Below are 18462 nucleotides of genomic sequence, written 5' to 3' on the forward strand. Positions count from 1 at the left end.
TTCTGTCAGGATTCGAGGTGGCGAGGCTTGTGTTTATACTAATGTGTTTGTGTCTCCGTGGACGTTCTGTTACGAAATGTGGTGGCGGACCCAAATGCGGACAGACCAGGGACTAGCAGGGGGAACTTATTTATTGCCAGGGTAACAGCTATGGAGACATAGCCGAGAATGGCAGGGAAATCCCGGTGGGGAACGGCAGACAGACTGGAGAACCGGCAGGACGGATGACTGCAAGAACACAAAGACCAGGTCAGAGGGAAGGCAAAACCAGTTAGTCTAAAACGCTGTAAATAATTGTCAACAGAGCAGCCAAGCACCGTCACTACCAGTTAAATCAGCAATCTAGCGACGAGTGGACGGAGGACAGGCTTAGATAACCCGCAGGGCGATTAGTGGGTTGAAGGCAGCTTGGTTGCCTGAGCAGGTGAGGTGAAATGTAATCAGGGAGTCCGGAGGAGCTCAGTTTGGAGCCACGCCCCTACCACACACACACACACACACACACACACACACACAGACACGGAGGCACGGCCTGGCTGTGACACGTACAAGCCTGCAGAGATCCATGTATGCAACTTTAGAAGAGCATGTATATATATATACTCTATGTACTCCACTTCATCTTTCTATTTACTCCTTCAGCATTTGAGGTGGGTTTGAAATAAAAGGTCTACTCATTTGGCTCCTGAGTTTTGACATAAAATGTCTCTGGTGTGGCCAAAGCTTTTCCATAACAAATTTTCCATTGCAATGCAAATGACAATTATGATTGCAGTCCCTCACAAATTTTTTTATTTTCACCGAGCCAGAAGAAACAATTGGACTTTAAAAAAAAATTGATCCACTGGGATGAGCACTCTTCATGAATAAAAAACACGTTATTTTGGATGACCTGCTTGACACTGAGAAGCACAAGATTACCATATATATGTGCCTTTGTGCGTTTGTACTGTTAGAGTCTGGACTGAATTCTTTTGATGCAGATTGCTTGAACTGTGACTACTCACAACCACTGAACATGAAATACATTGGCTGTAGTATACAGAGGACTCCACTCGAGTCTGCATAAAGTAAACTAAAAGTAAAGGCCTTACGTAAAACACTTGACAAAATAGTGTGGGTGTCTGTTTGTGGTGATTATTCAAAGAGGACAACACGGCACGGAGTCGTACCGCGGTTAACGGGAGGCCTAAATAGATATTAGTTTATCTTTTCTGCTCGGTGCATCAGATAAATGGTTTGTAATTGCGCTGCGACAATTAAACTGTCAGATGAACTGTTGATTTGAAAGCAGTAGTCCTCCATAACAGTGTAATCGTCTGAAGAAAAAACCTGCTGGGACAACGTCTAAAGTGTCATGCACTGTCTCCTGTGACTGAGATGACTTCAACGAGCTCATAACATCTCAAAGGGTTCATCTCTGGGCAACGTGACGTTTTTCTGATCACATCAACAAAGGTGAAATTCAGTCAATGCTCCAAGCTCTCAGCTGTTTTTAACCACAAGGGTTGCCTCTCTTATTATTTAGTTTTTTGTTTGCTGTTATACTTTGAAAGCTGCTGTTCGGTTAAGCAGGCCGAGCTAATAAAGTGCCATGTCGAGCAGCAGCAGGCATGAAAACCCCCTCTGGCAATATGCCTCACTAGGCCGAACAAGCAGCTCGCGGTGCAGATTATCCAACGGAACAGAAAATGAGAATCAGGATTTGCAATGTATCTGACAGCATGGAGGTTATGGGTTTATACATTTCCAGCTGAAAGGTACAGTGTTTCTATTTGACTATCTAGGATTTGTTGTTTCGTGAGGCTTTTCAAAGGCTGCAAAAACAGCTATTGTGTTGTATTGTATTTTAAGGTGGAATAGCTTAAGAGTTCCGAGTGTAAATGAACCCACTCAAAGTAAGATTCACACACAAAAGCTTGCCATGCATGATTAGAAAAAAAAGGAAAAAAAGAGATTATCTTCGAGAAATCGCTGTGCAAACAAATGTTGCTCAACCAGCACTCAAGCAAGGGCGGTGCACTGCAGCGATAGACGAGAGTTCAGGAAAAGAAACAGTTTGGATGCATTCGACATAATAACTTGCGTAACATAACGCAATAGCCTTGCAACAGAACGAAGAAGGTTTTATTTACAATTTTGTAAAAGCCGTGTTAAAGCTGCCTAATGTTAGGTGTTCGTTCCGTGTTGAAGTTTGTGAATACATTACTTTTTTTTATCCACCAAGTAAGATTAAGACAGGATCATATAAATAAATGTTGCATGTGATTTAGTCTTTGCATGAACTGATATCTTTGTAGAGGTATAATTATCCTACCCTGTAGTACCCATAGTATTAGTATATAGTAGTAATCCATAATATTCCAGGTTTACTATAATATCTGCAAAAAGTGACGTTTCATTAGCTTCCTTGAAAAAATACCCTGAAGGTGCACTTACTGCAGGTGAGCATTTGAATGCTTGTATGAATCCTTCTAACTGTCGTGTGCTGTAGTCCTGCTCGGACATACACCGCGCGTGATGGTTGTAATCTTGTAAACACACAGCAGGCCTCCGTGCGGCGAAAGCGGCGGAGCTGCGTCTCTCGGGCGGCCCTCCGATTGGTCCCCTCTGCACCGGAGGCGGGGCTCTCGGCATGTGGGCATTTCACAAAATCAGCCACCACGCAGCTCGAGCTTTCATTGACTACGGATTTGTCGAATTAACCCGAGCCCCTCGCGGTGTCCACTGCTGCACGTACCTCCTCGCGCGTTGTTTCCCTTTCCACCCACAGCATGCGTAAAGGCGTTTCCTAATCGCGCAGTCTCCTGGTGCTTGGAACGAGCTCCTCTCCGTAAACTTTATTTTTTGTTTTGGGCTGTTTTGTTTTGCGCCGCCTACCTGAGTTGCGTGTCTTCTTTCTCTCTATCTCTCTCTATCTTTGCGCGCCTGCACTCGTCTCCACCATGGATTTGGTCTGGATTGCGGGCTTCGCGGTGAGCGTCTGCGCCTGGTTCGCTTCAGCGGAGCGGCACAGCGTCTACTGGAACGGAACGAACCCCAAGTAAGGATCTCTTTGATGCTCCTGTAATGCTGCCCCCCCCCCCCCCCCCCCCCCTTCTCTCTCTCTTTGCACTCACTTCTTTCATTTACCAAATGCAAAGACCGAGATTGATCGTCGTCTGTCACATAAAATAACTTTGCAAGTGATCTGATCCGCACTCGAGTGTAGTCGACACTCGCGCGTATTTAGCGCGATACGTGTGATGCATTTTGCAACGTTGGCCTCTGGCTGCCATTGTTATGATAATGCAGGACAGTTGAGAGTCTCTGTCCCTCCCCCCCTACCTCCCCTTTTTATCACGGTGCTGTTCACCTGTAATACTTTGACTAACCTGTTGAGATTTAACGTGCGCGCCCACGCTGCGGGATTTGTGCCAGCGTGCATTTGCCTCTGTGATGGCACAGAGCAAACGGGTCATACACAAACAACAGGGGAGGGTGGCTCCTTTTTTTATTTTTACTTTTAATTGTTTAGTGCGCTTCTCAGCCGAGAAAGGCAACGATCGTTTTCTTTTATCAAGTAGGATCAATAAATAGCTAAATGCCTTTTCCTTTTCTCCACCGCTCACTTGATTTAAAGGAGGAAAGCGAGTGTAACATGTTGATAACGCTTAAAAAGTCAATGCATCCCTGTTCTGTGTGCTGATGTTGAATCTTCATTCAACGAGATGAAATCCTAATAAGGGAGGTAGTTTTTTTTCTCTCCCTTGCACGGCTTCTATTTGTTGTGTTTCCCTTTTTTTTTCCTTGTCTCCCTCTGGTCTGACTCACAGCACAATGTGTTGAAACATCACATCCTCTGACAGAGCGTCCCAACCTCGCGCGTGGAGTGGGAGGCTGCGGCATCTCCTAAATCAAGAGATATCACATGGGGGGGGTTTGACGTGGCTGTTGGGGAGACGTTGGGGTGTTCATATTTCAGGTGGTAAGAGGAGTCATAATGGTGTGTGACAGAGACTGAGGAGGTAACTTGAGGCCTGCCCAGTAGGTCACGCTGTGGGGGAGAGAGATGGATTGCTCAGGGGAGGAGAAACTGGAGCTCACATTTTCGGGGTTAGGGGCCATTCACAATAAGTGGGGGTCAATTACAATTATGTTTGATGGAGGCCGGGTGTTCAAGGGGAAGGGGGGGACTTTAAGTTTACACAGCGCAGAGAAACTTTACTATACGCACGTACAAACCCACCCAGTCGGAACGGGCGAGCACAACCGGGGTCTCCTGGCATACAATCCACAAACTAGGACACTCAATCACACCAACTGACAACGGCATCTGAATCAATCAGTGTTTGGGCTTCCCCCCCCCCACCCCCCCCTCCCTCCCTCCCGCTCTCTGCACAAATGTTTTGGTTTCAAACGAGCAGATAGTCAATAATTCTCCCACAAGCTTAGACTCAACCCCCATTCTCCTCCGGATCTCCCCTGTGGTTGAAACTACAGCATTCACTGTTGTCTGAAAGGTTAACATTATAGCCCCCCCCCCCCCCCCCCCCCCCCTGTGTAATCACAGCGATCATGCCCGTGTATATACACACTAGTAATCCGTCTTTTTGCACTTGCGCTAAATCTCCCCCCTTCAGCTACTCTTGATCCCGTATTCGCAGAAAAATCACAGCGTCTCTGAGAGGTTTTCATTTGGTGCTTTTCATCATTCCGCTCTTCCCCTTTGACCCGTCCGACTTGATGCAGCGTGTTGGCGTCCATCTTTTCTCTCGCACGATGCGTTTCCCCTCTCTTTTTTTTTTCTTTTTTTTTTCTCTTGGTTAGGAAGCTGTCGTTAATCAAATTGATCTGAAATGGATCATTGCGGTCCATGTGGTGCAGGCTCATTTCCTTTTTCTCAGTGTGTATGCTGAGGGATTTAGTAACACACACACGCACACTCTCGTGCATGGGTCAATACATGCATAGTTCCCCCGCTCCACTCTGGTATTTATGTGTGATTCGACTTCCAAGGTCATCCCCGCCTGCACTTTAACGACCACTTTGTTCCGGCACGAGTGAACTCCGTTCCTGACTGTGTGTCTTTCATCACTCCCTGACCTTCTTTCCTTGTTAGTACATTCGTAACCTGTTTGTGTGATTAGCAACCGCTTAATCACCAGCGCCGTATGATTCCCAGAAAGCAGCTCACCAGTGTGCCCAGTCAGTCCGGGCCCCCGCGTGCCAGCGTGTGTACGTGTCTCTTGTAAAAGGGAGTGCCTGTTCAGAGGCGTGTGTGCGCGTGTGCGCGTGTGCGCGTGCGCGTGTGCGTGTGCGCGTGTGTGTGTGTGTGTGTGTGTGTGTGTGTGTGTGTGTGTGTGTGTGTGTGTGTGTGTGTGTGTGTGTGTGTGTGTGTGTGTGTGTGTGTGTGTGTGTGTGTGTGTGTGTGTGTGTGTGTGTTTTTGGAGCACTTACAACATCACCAGATCTGTGCGACTCGCACAACCTTACACACATTAACCTCAGTTATACACACATGCATGTGCCACACAGTTGTGATTGATGTTTACATCGTCCCTGGAGCTTTCTGGACTCCAATAATCTGCTCCTTCCTCCCTTTCCCCATTTTTCCCTTGCTGACAGAGCAGGGATTGACCCCCTCACCCCTCCCCCTCCTCCTCCTGCTTTGTACCTGTCTCTCCCTCTCTCCAGCACCTCCCCCCCCCCCTTTCTTGGCCAGGTTCCCTTTTCTACTTGGTTCTGTGGTCTTCAGTCCCGCGGACGTGTTAACCCTTTCATGGCTCTCTCGTGCACAAGTTTATTTTGACATAATCCTCGCCGTCGTTAATCTGTTCGGACTCTGCCGCCTCGGCTTTGCTGCCTTTGGTATTGAGCTTTGTTGATTTAGTTAAAACAGCGGAATACGCTTCCAAAAGTGTATTTTGCGCACCGCCGCTGCCTCAGTGGGTCCAGTTCATTTATTGCATGCGCTTTTTGAGCCGCGTCGGCTCACGTTAGGGACTCATTCGGGGTGTGTTCCATCCATGTGAATGTTTTTTTTGTTGTGTGTGTGGCATTCATCCAGTCAATAAGGGCGTTTTGTGATGCTTCCCATACAAATTGGGGAACGGTCTCTGCGGTGCGCCACAGAAAGAGAATAGTAACTGGTGTGACCGATCGGGGGTCAGAGTTCGCTATGTGATGAAGTGGCACAGCCTCTATCAATCTGTCAGTCATTCTGACACCGCGGTGGTCCCTGAATACAGGCTGCCACTCAGGCCGGCCCCTCTTCACGCGGCCGCGGCTCTGGGAAGCTCCTCATTCTTTCCCCTCCTCCTGTTTATTCGCTCCTTCACCAGCTTTTATCTCTACTTTACAAGCTGTCCCTTTTCAGTCTTTTATTTCTTCACCTCCAACTCTGCCTCTCGGAGCAGGGGCGGGGGGGGGGGGGGGGGTAGCATGCTAAGAGGTGTGGAATTTTTTATCGTTCTTGGCATCCATGGCGATCCTTCACAAGGCACTTTGCCCTTTCCTTCACGCTTTCCCCCTCCCGCCCTCTTTCTTCAAGCTTCCTCCCGCTACCTCGCTATGAAAGCCACTCTAGTCTTCCCAGCAAACTTGTTTTTTTTCCTCCTTTTTCCTCTTTTCTTCCACTTGTCTGCCCGTGTGAGCTTCTCCCCTCTTGAGTGTCCTGCAGTGGAAGTGGTGGAGGCCAATGTAAAGAAATAAAACGGTGGAGTCCGTTAACACGTCTGTCTGACTACTGGGCGCATGAGCGTGTGCGTGTTTACGAGATGAGATTTGGTGGCGTGATTAGGTGGACACAATGGAAATGGGATTTCCACAATTTCCAGGTAATCTGAACCAAAGCTGTTCTTGAAAAACATCTCCTTTTCCCACAGGACTTCCTAATCCAGCCTTTCGCTCTTAATGCCCCACCTCTTCTCTTCAGCGGATTCCTACGTCCATCCACATCTTTTTTTTTTCTGGGCTTGTCTGTCCCCTCCCAACAACCCATAATCAGGTTTTTGTAATCTGTCTGGTGAATTCAATCTGGGCAAAATACTCCAGATTGTCAAACCGATGATAATCTCCTCTGACGGGCTCCGTGCTCATGGAAGTACGTTGACCATCTTAACGGTCTGTAATCACCCGTAAGAAGACTTCACCTCATTGAAAAAAAACTCCCAAGAGCAGCCCCCCCCCTCTCCGCCTGCCCCCTGATTTCCGTCCTTTTTCGATATTCCCACTTGTTGTTGCCGGTGTCGATGGCTTGTTTTACGGACTGCGAGCGGATAGAGAATCAGGCCAAAGGTTTTATCTTCCTGCTGGCGTGCAGTCTGTGTGTTTCCCTGTGAAGTGCTGCACTTCCTGGCTACGTCTTTTCCCGGGAAAACGGCGTATCCTGTCTGCACAATAAACAATGCAGTTCTCACACCAACTTCAAGACTGTAAACGTCTGGATTCTGGCAGCTAATTGAATTTCCCAGGCTTGTTGAAGGAATTGACGTGTTTCACCAAAAGAGAATAAGTATATTGGCAGTGATTTAATTGCTGCCATGTTGCGCTGAACTGTGGCGCCGTGAGGCGGATTTGGGGTCCGCCTCCTCGCCTGTCAAATCTGTGCGTCTCTATTTTGTTGGATTCTCCTCGGATCAAAGTCCCCCCCCCCGGTCAACCCCTCCAGTGTTTCTCAGCCCCGTGCCCATCCTTGTGCCTCTTCCTTATCTCTGTAGCAGACTTCCCCTGCGCCTCCTCTTTTCAACCCACACAACAGAGGATGGAAAGAAAACATTAATACGCAAACGTATGAGTGGAGCCAGAACTGCCTCCCAAAGTGTGTGTGTGTGTGTGTGTGTGTGTGTGTGTGTGTGTGTGTGTGTGTGTGTGTGTGTGTGTGTGTGTGTGTGTGTGTGTGTGTGTGTGTGTGTGTGTGTGTGTGTGTGTGTGTGTGTGTGTGTGTGTGTGAGAGTGAGGTCGAGATAAAGAGCCTGTGTGTCCTCCAGACTTGTTTGTCAAGTCTTGGTGACATCCAATGCACCAACAGTGTATCTGTGTTTGGGCGAGTAAGAATTAGCAGGAGTCAGATACTATCTCTGAAAATGAAGCATTGTGTTTGTTTTGTTGTGTAAATAAGGCTCATTTTGTGGAACTTCTCTTGTCTTTTCTCTCCGGTTTGTTGGACGTCTGGGTTCAGTGTGTGAACATGCAAATAATGCCCCCCCCCTACAGGTCAGATGTGTTATTACCACACGCCGTAAGCAACTACTACTACTGCTGCTCCATTAAAAAGAAATCCATGTATGAACTGTGGCTTGAGTTGACATTGTTTCCCCATGGAATTCATTAAGCCATCAGCTCAGACGCATGAAGGTTTTGCCTTGTGGAATCAATCCAGAAGAATCAATTTTCTTGTACAGATATTTCCCATCTGAGAAATATGTTGTCAGTGGTGACCTTTGTGTTCCGGCCCTTACAAGATACAAATGTCTCAGGGGACAGCGTGAGACATGTGCATTCATCTAAGCCTTCTTTGTACGGTGGAATCAGCCAATTATTTCTCCGCTGGACTTAAAGCTTTTTCCGCTTTGCTCGGTGGCAAAACGGAGCTCTGGCAACTTCGACCGGGAACGCCGGCGGAATGACCAATGATACGGACGGACAAAGGTTGAATGACGGACGGGAGAAAGCTGATTGAGATGGATGACAAAAAAGTTAAAACGGCGCGAAAGATGCTTAGGATATTATGTTATAAAGGGGGAGCCACATGAATGGGACCATGTTGGTTTCTATGGCAACCCCAGAGTACCCACGCTGCATTGTGCTCCGGTCAGAAAGTTGCATTTTTGGAATACCATCTTTGCGATCGGCTCTGTAAGGCTGAGGGAGGGAGGAGGGGGGGGCGCAGAGTCGACATGAGGATCTGTTTTGCTTATTGGGCGACGAATGACGGACAGAGAGCGGGCGGGCACAGCTGACATTGATGGATGAATAGGTATACAGATGAGACGGAAAGACTTTGAGCTGTAACGTTAAACCCTCCCGCTCAACTCGACTCATGATGCGCCTCCGAAAGGCTTCACCTCTCTCCCTCGTGGAGTCGGGTAGCTTCAGATATGGCTTGAAAGAATTGGCTGCCATGTGTCCGGTGACTTTCCCACCACCGCGGACACCCTGACCCACACATGCTCATATGTTCATAGCCACTGTGTGTCTTTGCCGACTCCAACAACTCCAGTGTGGAGGAACAATGCCCGTCTCTGTGAGAGAACAATTGCCGTGGGAGAGAAAAAAAGGCCCCACCCTGCCCATCGCGCCACTTACTCCGTCCCCAGCCACTCTGCCGCTGCTGTGGGCCTCGCCGTCCGCTCTAAGCCCCCCGTATTAAACAGGGTCTGGGGCTGATGAATGGGCCAGAGATCAGCCTCTGCGCCACCCAATAATCCGGGCTTGGATGAGCTGATTAGGTGGCCCCCGCATTCCGGTTCACTCATCTGTGACGCGGCCAGTCACCTATTGGGTCACATTACTGTCCCCAAAACCCGAAGGGGAGAATAATCATGTTTATGCGATCAGAGGGGTCGCAGAGGTCAAGTAGACTAGTGCGCCTGTTTTTTGACTTGGCCTTTATGAACTTAAAAAAAAAAAAATTAGGTTCAGTTTTTAATCAATCTTAAAAGTGTGTCATTCCCAGTCTGAGCAGCCAGTCGCTTGAATTTTAAATTGCACAAGGCCCCTCCGGTGCCGACTTGGAGATTGTCCGACCTTTGATCCACATCGTGGCCTCTTCGCCTCAGAGGTCCAGCATTCCACAGGGCGATAGAGTGCAGAGATGAGAGGGTGATGGATGGCTGAAAGGAGGGGGTAGAGGTGGAGAAGAAAGCAAAACGCCGGCCTGAGAGATTAAAGAAGAGAGATTAAACTGCTGCTGCTGAAGAGGCTCCAATAAATCAGAAATTCCTTCTTCGGATAGGAGGAAGAGCAGCCGGCAGCGTAGTCTGGTTCCCGATTGAACACGCACACATTTACACATTCCCCTCACTGCTATCATTCTCTCCATTATTGGCATTTATTATTCACCACATCATGTAAGAAACACACTCCCAGACCCCTCAAAGCTCCGCAGACGCGACGCGCGCATGCAGGCCAACACAAACAATCACACATTTAAAAGCCTCACAAACCCTCCCTGCATAGCTTCCATTGCTCCACAAATCATCCTTAAGTAGAGCACACAATTCTTCCCATGCTGTTGTTGTTTCGGCTGAAGCTCCAAGCGGCCACTTCTCGTAAGGAGATAGCATCTTCAGGGGAACAATGGGAATAAATCCAAACAGTCTTTTGAGAGAGGGGGGGGGGGGACAAGGAACCCACACTGAGGGAGGCCGAGCAGGACTTTTTGTCAGCTAAAGTGAAGGTGATGATTTGACTTGCTAGCTAACCCTCTTCCCACAGAGGCCTAAGCTCCCTTTGATGTCTGTTACTCGGATCAGTTAATTAAGCAGATGATGTGGAACGTTTCAATGCAGAGGCGTCAGAGGGGAACAAAGGGCATCCGGGTAATTAAAACTATTTGCCATTAGTAGAAGGGGCTGGCCGGCCTCCCCGGGTGTGTATTCAACCCCTGTTTTCTCTGCTTAATGGCGGTATTCCGTCGGCCGGTGAATAGAGACGCTGTATGGGACGGTGGCATTGATCGAGCAAGGCTACATCTCGCACAGATACTTACTGTTCCTGCAAGAAACTTCAAAAGCCATTTCCCTCAGCCCACGCCCATTCATGCCCTCTGCCCCCACCCCGCTGCTCTCAGCCTAAAGGGGCTGCGAAGTGGGGAGCGGGAGGGCATAATTACCCCCCTCCAGGGCAACTTTAATACCCCTTTTTGTGTTTTTAATTGCACCCCCCTTTGACCGCCTTTTGATGAACACATTGGGAGCATACCACAACTGGTCTGTTATCCGGTGGGGGGGGTCTTGGCTTTAGGGACTTGGTTTCTGTGTGTTTTCTGTGTTTGCAGCAGGATGATAACTCTGCCGGGCAGAAACAGACAGCACTGTTTGTTCAATAGTGTTATCGATGCGACCGGAATTGAAGGTGGCAGTGGGGAAAAAACGCGTTCGCTCCAATCTGGTAAACAGAGCGTGGCGGGCAAACTGCAGATAAGCACAAAGCTGTCTGGACCATTGCAGAAATTATAATTATACCCCCCCCCGCCCCTCCTGCCCCTCTCCTTTGCAAAGAGTTTGCAGGGACAAACAATTATCAGCAGTTAGATAGTTTTGTCGGTGCACTAAAAAAGGTGCGTGTTCTCCATCGGGCCCGTGTTGCTGTTCTAATGGTTTTGCCGGCTAATCGGGTCATCGGCGTTGAGGGAATGCAGTCAGGTGAAGAGAGTTAAAGGGGGGGGGGGGGGCTGCATAAGGGGGAGCAGGAGTCAAGGCCCAGTGTTTGGAGCCACAGCGTCTGTCCTTTTTTACCAGGCGGCACCAGAGAGACCCCCGGCCGAAGACGACTGCAGCTAGCTAACGAGCGGCGGGGGCCCGAACACTTTGATCATTAGTCACACATGTGGAACCTTGTCACACAAACACAAAATCCCCAAATGCTGCCTGTTGCTTTTTTTGGGGTGTTTTATGAGAAAACGATAGAATTCTTAAAGAAAAACCTACTCCGGTGGTGAGGTTCTTTGTTTTGTGCACAAGGTGTCCGATTGCCCCCCCCGTAGGCCCCCTGTTAACTCTTTGAGATCTGCGGCTCTGATTAAGTGGCAGTCAGGAACCTACTCCCACTGGCTGCCGAACTCTTTCTTTGGAGTTGGTGAAAGCCTCTCGAACCAGCCGTGTATTCATTGCAAAGGCAACAAAACCCTATATTAGACACACATTCTCCTTGTGTGTTGTGAAAATATTGAGGTCTGTCAAATTTCCTCCATTCTCAGGGAACCCCTGGTGATCCAGAACAGTAGGAGACGGTAAACCGATAGGCGTCGCTTTGGTGCTCAGTAACGGGGGAGGAGGACGGGGAGGGGGAGGGTGTGTGTGGGTGCAAATAGTAGGTAGCCACTGCTTTCGGTTGTTGATGGATGAGAATTACTGGAAAGTGTGTGTGACTGAGTGTGTGTGTGTTGCTACCGCTCCAGGCCGGTGATAGATGGCCGAGGCTGAGACGAGAGCATTACACCCCCCCCCCCCCCCCCGAGCAGCCACTCAGTCAGGCGCGTAGGGGACAAAGCTGACATGCCTTTTAATGTTAATTCCCAGTAGATCAACTTATATCTCATATAAATAAATCATCTAGAAGAGGGGGGGGGGGGGGGGGTCATGGACGGTTGCGATGAGAATGCTAAATTGTTGTCCTGAGTGTGTCTGTTATAATTAAATTGTGTTTGTGTTGAAATTTAGAAGCGGCTTATTACGGAAAAAGACGATTTCTCCTTTTGACCGAGGTGAAGGGAGGGAATTCGGGTTTACTCGAGGCCCGCCGTAAAGCGGCTGGGACGGGAGGAATGGAGGGGAGGCAGACAGTCTGTATTTGTAATGAGAGGGAGGGTGGTGGGAGACGGTTACAGTCACCGGGCTCATTTTGTGTGTGTCCGCCCGTCTCGCTCCCCCTTACGACTGACGTAAAACACATGTGTCCATCGTCTGGACCCGCGCCGCCGGCCCGGGCGTGTCTGACTCGGCCGACCTGCCATAATGCATCCGCGTGGGCGTTTTGCGTGTAGCCCTGCAGATGTCGATACTCATCCGCGCTGTCTTGGCGGCCTAACCGACTGCTAATGTTTCTCCGTAAACATCCCTCGACTGCTTGGAAACGGGGGATCAATGTGCACTCAGACACGCCGCCCTCTCGCTCATCCATATTTATCCGCATGTTCCCTGCAGATCATTCCGCACGCATTTTGTCACTCACTCTCTCTTCCCCCCCGCCCTCCGCGTCTCACTCCCAGTCCTCGTTGACTTTCCTCTGATTTCCCCCGTTGCACGCTGGTGTGTGTAGGCGATCGATATATATAATCACCCCGGTTCTGAGGCTTCTCTGTATTACCGCTCCGCTGCTGTAAGCACCGTCTTCCGTCCCCATGCCACTTGCATAACCCCCCCCCTCCTGTCTCCACCCCGCAGGTTCCAAAGGGACGACTACACCGTGGAGGTGAAGCTCAACGACTACCTGGACATCGTCTGCCCCCATTACCCTCAGGGCGAGGTGCCGCTGCTGGATGCTGAGCGGTACGTGCTGTACATGGTGGAGCGCGAGGACTACGACTCCTGCAAGCCCCAATCCTACGACCAGATGCGCTGGGAGTGTGGCCACCCGTTCGCCCCCCACGCCCCGGAGAAGTTCTCCGAGAAGTTCCAGCGGTTCACTCCGTTCACTCTGGGAAAGGAGTTCCGTCAAGGAGAGAGCTACTATTACATCTGTGAGTAGTCACGAGTTGTTTGACAGTGTCGTATTCTATTTTATATCTGCGTATAAAAGCATTTATATCCTCACTGCAAAATCGTTATAAGACGCTGGATGGGGCCCGACGGGCTCTCAGCGATGGTATTAACATGCTAATGTTGACCGTGTTCAACATCGTACTCTTGCGTGAAAGAATTTGCTAATCCGGTCTCGACACAAAGCACAGCCGAGGCGGACCGAGTGTCATCCGCTGTGCAGGTTCTCATAAGCGCGAGAGCTCTGCTTTTGACGAGATGATGACTAAATGGGAAAAAAGCCGAGCAGCGTCCAGAGTTCTTCTAATCCGTCTTGAGAGGGACGCACATCGCTTTGAAGGGAGTGAAGCGCAGTTCTTTCTTCTGCTAAGCGTAACACGCCGCAGCTCGCTGGCCGGCTCCTTTGACCTTATTGTGGACATTAACTGGGGCGTCGGCTCACTTCGCCAAGTTCAGGCAACACTTCCCCTGCTAGGAGAGCCGGCGGTGCTGTCACCCTGACCACGGCTGTAATTAGATAAACCGCAGGACGAGACACACTTCGCCCGCTCACAGATGGCCTCCTAAGCTTTGTCCCCATGTCTCCCGTCTTTTTTTTTTTTTTTCTGCCAAGTGTGTTTGGGCCCGTGCATGCCTGTGAGTTAAGGGGCCAGGGGAGGCCGAGTGCATTAGCTAACGCCTGTGTTGTTTCCTCCCGGGCAGCCAAACCTTTGCACCACCACGGGAAGGAGTGCCTCAGGCTCCGGGTGGACGTCGTGGCCGCTGACGGTGAGTAAAGGACAGCGGCGCGGTTGTGATGGACGTGTTAAGCTGCTGCGAGACCCGAGCCGGATAATTGATGGTGTTTTTGTTTTTCCCCTTCAGGCTCCCAAGAGCCCCGAGTGGCTAAAGAAGGCACAGGTGGGGCTGGAGCCGGGGGCGGGGTTCACAACCCGTCCAACAGACTGCCTGCAGGTATGTTTGCCGACCCGGCGTCCTCGCCAATTATCCCCGATCTTAAAACTGCGCGGGCCCACCCGGGATTACGTCGGCGTGTAAATATGTGGCACTAATGCGCCTCCTTTTTATCTCCCATCTTCAAGCGGACGACCCGGTCGTGATCCTGCCAGACGTCCAGAAGAGCGTTCGGTCAAACTCCGCGCCGGCGGCTGCGTCCCTCTCCACCGTCTCCCTGCTACTCCCGCCTTCATTGCTGCTGTTGTTGCACTGAGAGCACACGGAATGGACTGCCGCCAGCAGGCTTTCTTTTCAGGGACCGCGACGAAGACAGTCCGTGGGGCCCCGGACTCAAGAGACGGTTTTCCACGCCCGGTGCCGGTCACAGGGAGAGGCTCGCCCGCCTTGAAAATGCTGAGCAATTGCTGAGAATCTGAGACGAAGCGTGTTGCTTGGTTGTATCTTTCTGGGAAAGGCCGGGCTCTCCTCGAGTCGCATTCTCAAAGAAAAACATGCTCGTGTGATGACACGAGAAGACAATATGAAGAAGATGAAGGGGGGGGGCTAGTGTGGCCGAAGAGGAGAGAAGCTGGGAAGCTGTACGTTTAGATGAGATTAATCCACATTCAGCGGAAACGTAATCTCTCACCTTTTATGAGCCAAAGATCAGTCATCACTCCGACCTGTACACTATTCCACCCTCGCGTGTCGTGTATTACTTGTTGTAATTGTTATCGTAACGGTATCGAGTGGCGTTGGTGTCCCATGTGATTCTCTAAATGTAGCATTGACCGACACACACACACACACACACGGAGGGGGGACCTGTTCTAATGACAACCGATCATCTCGGAACTCGACCACGTGCTTGTATACTGTAGCACTGACAGCGCACAGTACAGACGCACACACACACACTGATATCAGATGACACGAGACATTAAAACGCACTACATCCAACTGTGTTGTGTGTTCGTTCTGTGAAGATAATTTATAACATTTGCAGCTGAGATGTTTTACTGTACATACCATGTGCTCACCAAGGCAAATGTTTGCTGTCGGGGCCGGCGGAGCATCTCTGTCTCTCTCTCTCGCTGTCTCCTGGTACAGTTTGTACTCGTGTGAAAGGGCAAAGATGTGAGAGAAAGGAAAAAGGAAAGGATTGATTTGAAAGAGACGAGACACAATGTTTTTTTCTGACAAAAGCGAACACTGACATGTTGTGTGTTTTGCGGAGGCTGGACTTCTCCGTTGCGTTGGATCTTGCCACTGTATTTGTTAAACTGTCTTACATGGAGTGCTGGAGCATCGCGGTGCTCTCCTCTCATGTTTTCAACGCGGAGTTCACTTATTTAGAGCAGGCGATTTAACGCGGTTTTGGATGATTTGAAAACATTCATAGTCAGGCCAATTTGAGAGGCGGAGGAAATTTCTTCACGGTTCAAAAGAGACGAGTCTCGGTATGAAACAAAGTCGCCAAGCAGATCTGCTCCTGACAGGCTCGACCAACAAGGCACAGCGGTGTATGACTGCCATTGAAGTCAATCTTTTTTATCTGAATTCTTGTTACCTAATTTTGTACATGTGTAAGTAAAAACAAAAGTGTATATATTTATATATATATAAATATATATATATATAGAAATTATATATATATAAAAAATTAAAAAAAGTTTGATAAATATGCTAAATGTGAAAATTTCATGTGAAATTAAAGATATTTTTAGAAAACCCGAACAGCCTTTTCTGTTTATTTCTAAGTAATGCGTTCATGTTTAATTTATTTTATCATCCATATAATGTGTGTTTGCTTTTATTTCTTTGCTTTTGAAGGAAATATCTCTGGAACTATTTGGATTGCTAATAAGTTTGGTTCAGGCATTCGTATCCGTCTCAAGTTGAAGTGTTATAACTCCGTTTGCTTTGATTTTACATCAGAACAAAATGTTGATTTATATGTTATTAAATGGCAAATGTAGAACATAGTAAACGTTAAAGCTAGATTACACTTCCCTCTTAAAAATAAGGTAATTTTAAGCCCATTTCTACTTCTTCTATTACACTCAACATCTCCACAGGAGCAAATAGCTTGGATGATTAATCACACACACGACATGTGACCGAAGTTAAACGCAATCAAGGCCAAAGTGTCTGGAAACCAGCTCCAACAGAGACCATGGCAAAACAATGAGGACCATGTTTATCATTACCACTAAGGTTGCCTTTTGGCATGAAGACTAAGCACACAGTCTTTATCTCGACCTTCTGTCAAGCTGCAACACACACACACACACACACACACACACAGCTCTCCTTTTCTCCAGCTATGATGCTTTGCTCGTGCAAGTTGCATGACGAGCAATTGTTCCCGTCTCTCCTTTCCCAGGGGAGCTTTACTGCCGTGACAGTGAAAACAGCTGTTGTACCAAAGGCTGGTGCCCCGACCTGACAACTCCCCAATGTTTTCAAAAGGAGGGTCGTAAATTAGGGCCGGCGGACAGGCCCCTTAACCGGCCGACCCCGAGCACAGGCTCCACGGAGCGCTGGCTCGTCAAGAGCAGACAATTCTTTTTATTCACTCGTTCGTTTTACGTACCAGTTGAGTAAACGTGAACAGCGAGTGTGAAACCTGTAACGCTGTTGTAAATGTGAACACACCCACAAGACCTTCTGATGGCGACATTGTCATAACATGACATTCTCGTTATAAGTTATAACGCCACTCATCTATAGCAAATTGTAAATTGGCTTATTTGAGGAAATTGCACTTTCTTGTTTCTTGCTCTTCTGAGTTTGTATCCTTATGGTTGAATGCACTTATTGTAAGTCGCTTTGGATAAAAGCGTCAGCTAAATGACATGTAATGTAATGTAATATGCTGATGATGCTGTGAGATTTTTAAACCCAAATTCGTGGATCAGATGCATTGCAGGCGGTAGCGAGGAGAGCATGAGTCTCTGATCTCTGAATATCGGGAAGATGATCAAAGGAGGTGAAATTTGTTTGTATTGTGCATCAGGCGCTGTCTTTAAGAGCTGTATTTAACATTTTAAACCAGTGTGGATTAAAGTCTTCCTGAGCAGAGATTTAAGATGTTCTCCCTCTGTGTGAGTTGTTGGTTCATGTGAGCTTTACATCCACTTGAAAGGTCGGGGTCACAGTTACGGCAACCAGAAGATGAATCATGTTGATGCCCTGACTCTTCTATGGATACTGTGAGTTTGAGTGAAATATGGTGGATTGATGGCCACAAAATGTTGTGCAGACATTCACAACCCCTTGAGAATGAATTGTGTTGCATTTGTCTAATACTTTGGTGCGAGGCGTAAAACCATAACCCTGCACAACGTATGGTGTTCATTAAGGTTGTGAACATGCTAAACATGCCAAACATAAACATTTTATTGCCATTCTCTGATTTTGCAATGCTAAATGAATATCAAAGCATCAACATTTCTGAAAATGAAATGCTTAGCTATGGTGCTTGGATATAATACCAAGACACGAGGGACACAAATTGGGGCTTTAAAAAAAACACACCGTTTCCAACGAGCAGACAAACAAGGCATTCATCGATTTACAGCGATTAATCCAGAGAGAGCTGAACCAATATCATGAGAAACTCAAAACTATGAGGAGGCCACGGGACGCAACGACGTAATTCTCAATTTTAAAATGTAGGAAGCGCTAACCGACCGCCTTCTGGACTCCTCGGGTGCCTTCAATACCATCGTCCCGTCTCTCTGTTGCAGGGTGAGCTCACTGCTCTTCTCCCTGTGCGCCAACAGCTGCCCCTGCAGTCACCAGTCCTTCAACCTGCTGAGCTTCGTGTCACACTTTCACCCAGGACACAAACCCTTTGAGCCCTGTCCCTTCTGGCAGCAGGCTGCGGTCCATCAGGACCAAGACCAAGCCCCCAGAAACAGCTCCTCCCCGTAACCAGTTGGTCTCATGAACCAAGTCTGATCTGTTCATAGAGTTTTAATTTTGCTCTTACTTTATTCTATTTCATATATTGGACCAAAAACCAAGGCAAATTCCTTGATGTGTAACATGTGTGGCAATAAATGAATTCTGATTCTGATGACACAGCCCTGGGGGGACTCACCTCTAATGGGGACGA

The 18462-nt window shown here is 48.5% G+C and overlaps 1 protein-coding gene across 1 annotated transcript; it reads left to right on the top strand.

Moving 5' to 3' along the window:
* The first annotated feature begins 2628 nt into the window (after nucleotides 1-2628).
* efna1a (ephrin-A1a) lies at nucleotides 2629-16070 on the top strand. The gene is made up of 5 exons (XM_040189116.2): nucleotides 2629-3043; nucleotides 13089-13384; nucleotides 14106-14171; nucleotides 14268-14357; nucleotides 14486-16070. Exons 1-5 carry the CDS (start codon nucleotides 2946-2948, stop codon nucleotides 14611-14613), a joined length of 678 nt encoding a protein of 225 aa, XP_040045050.1. The 5' UTR covers nucleotides 2629-2945; the 3' UTR covers nucleotides 14614-16070.
* The last annotated feature ends 2392 nt before the right edge of the window (nucleotides 16071-18462 follow it).

Source organism: Gasterosteus aculeatus, chromosome 10, assembly GCF_964276395.1.
Source record: "Gasterosteus aculeatus chromosome 10, fGasAcu3.hap1.1, whole genome shotgun sequence".
NCBI classification, from domain to species: domain Eukaryota; kingdom Metazoa; phylum Chordata; class Actinopteri; order Perciformes; family Gasterosteidae; genus Gasterosteus; species Gasterosteus aculeatus.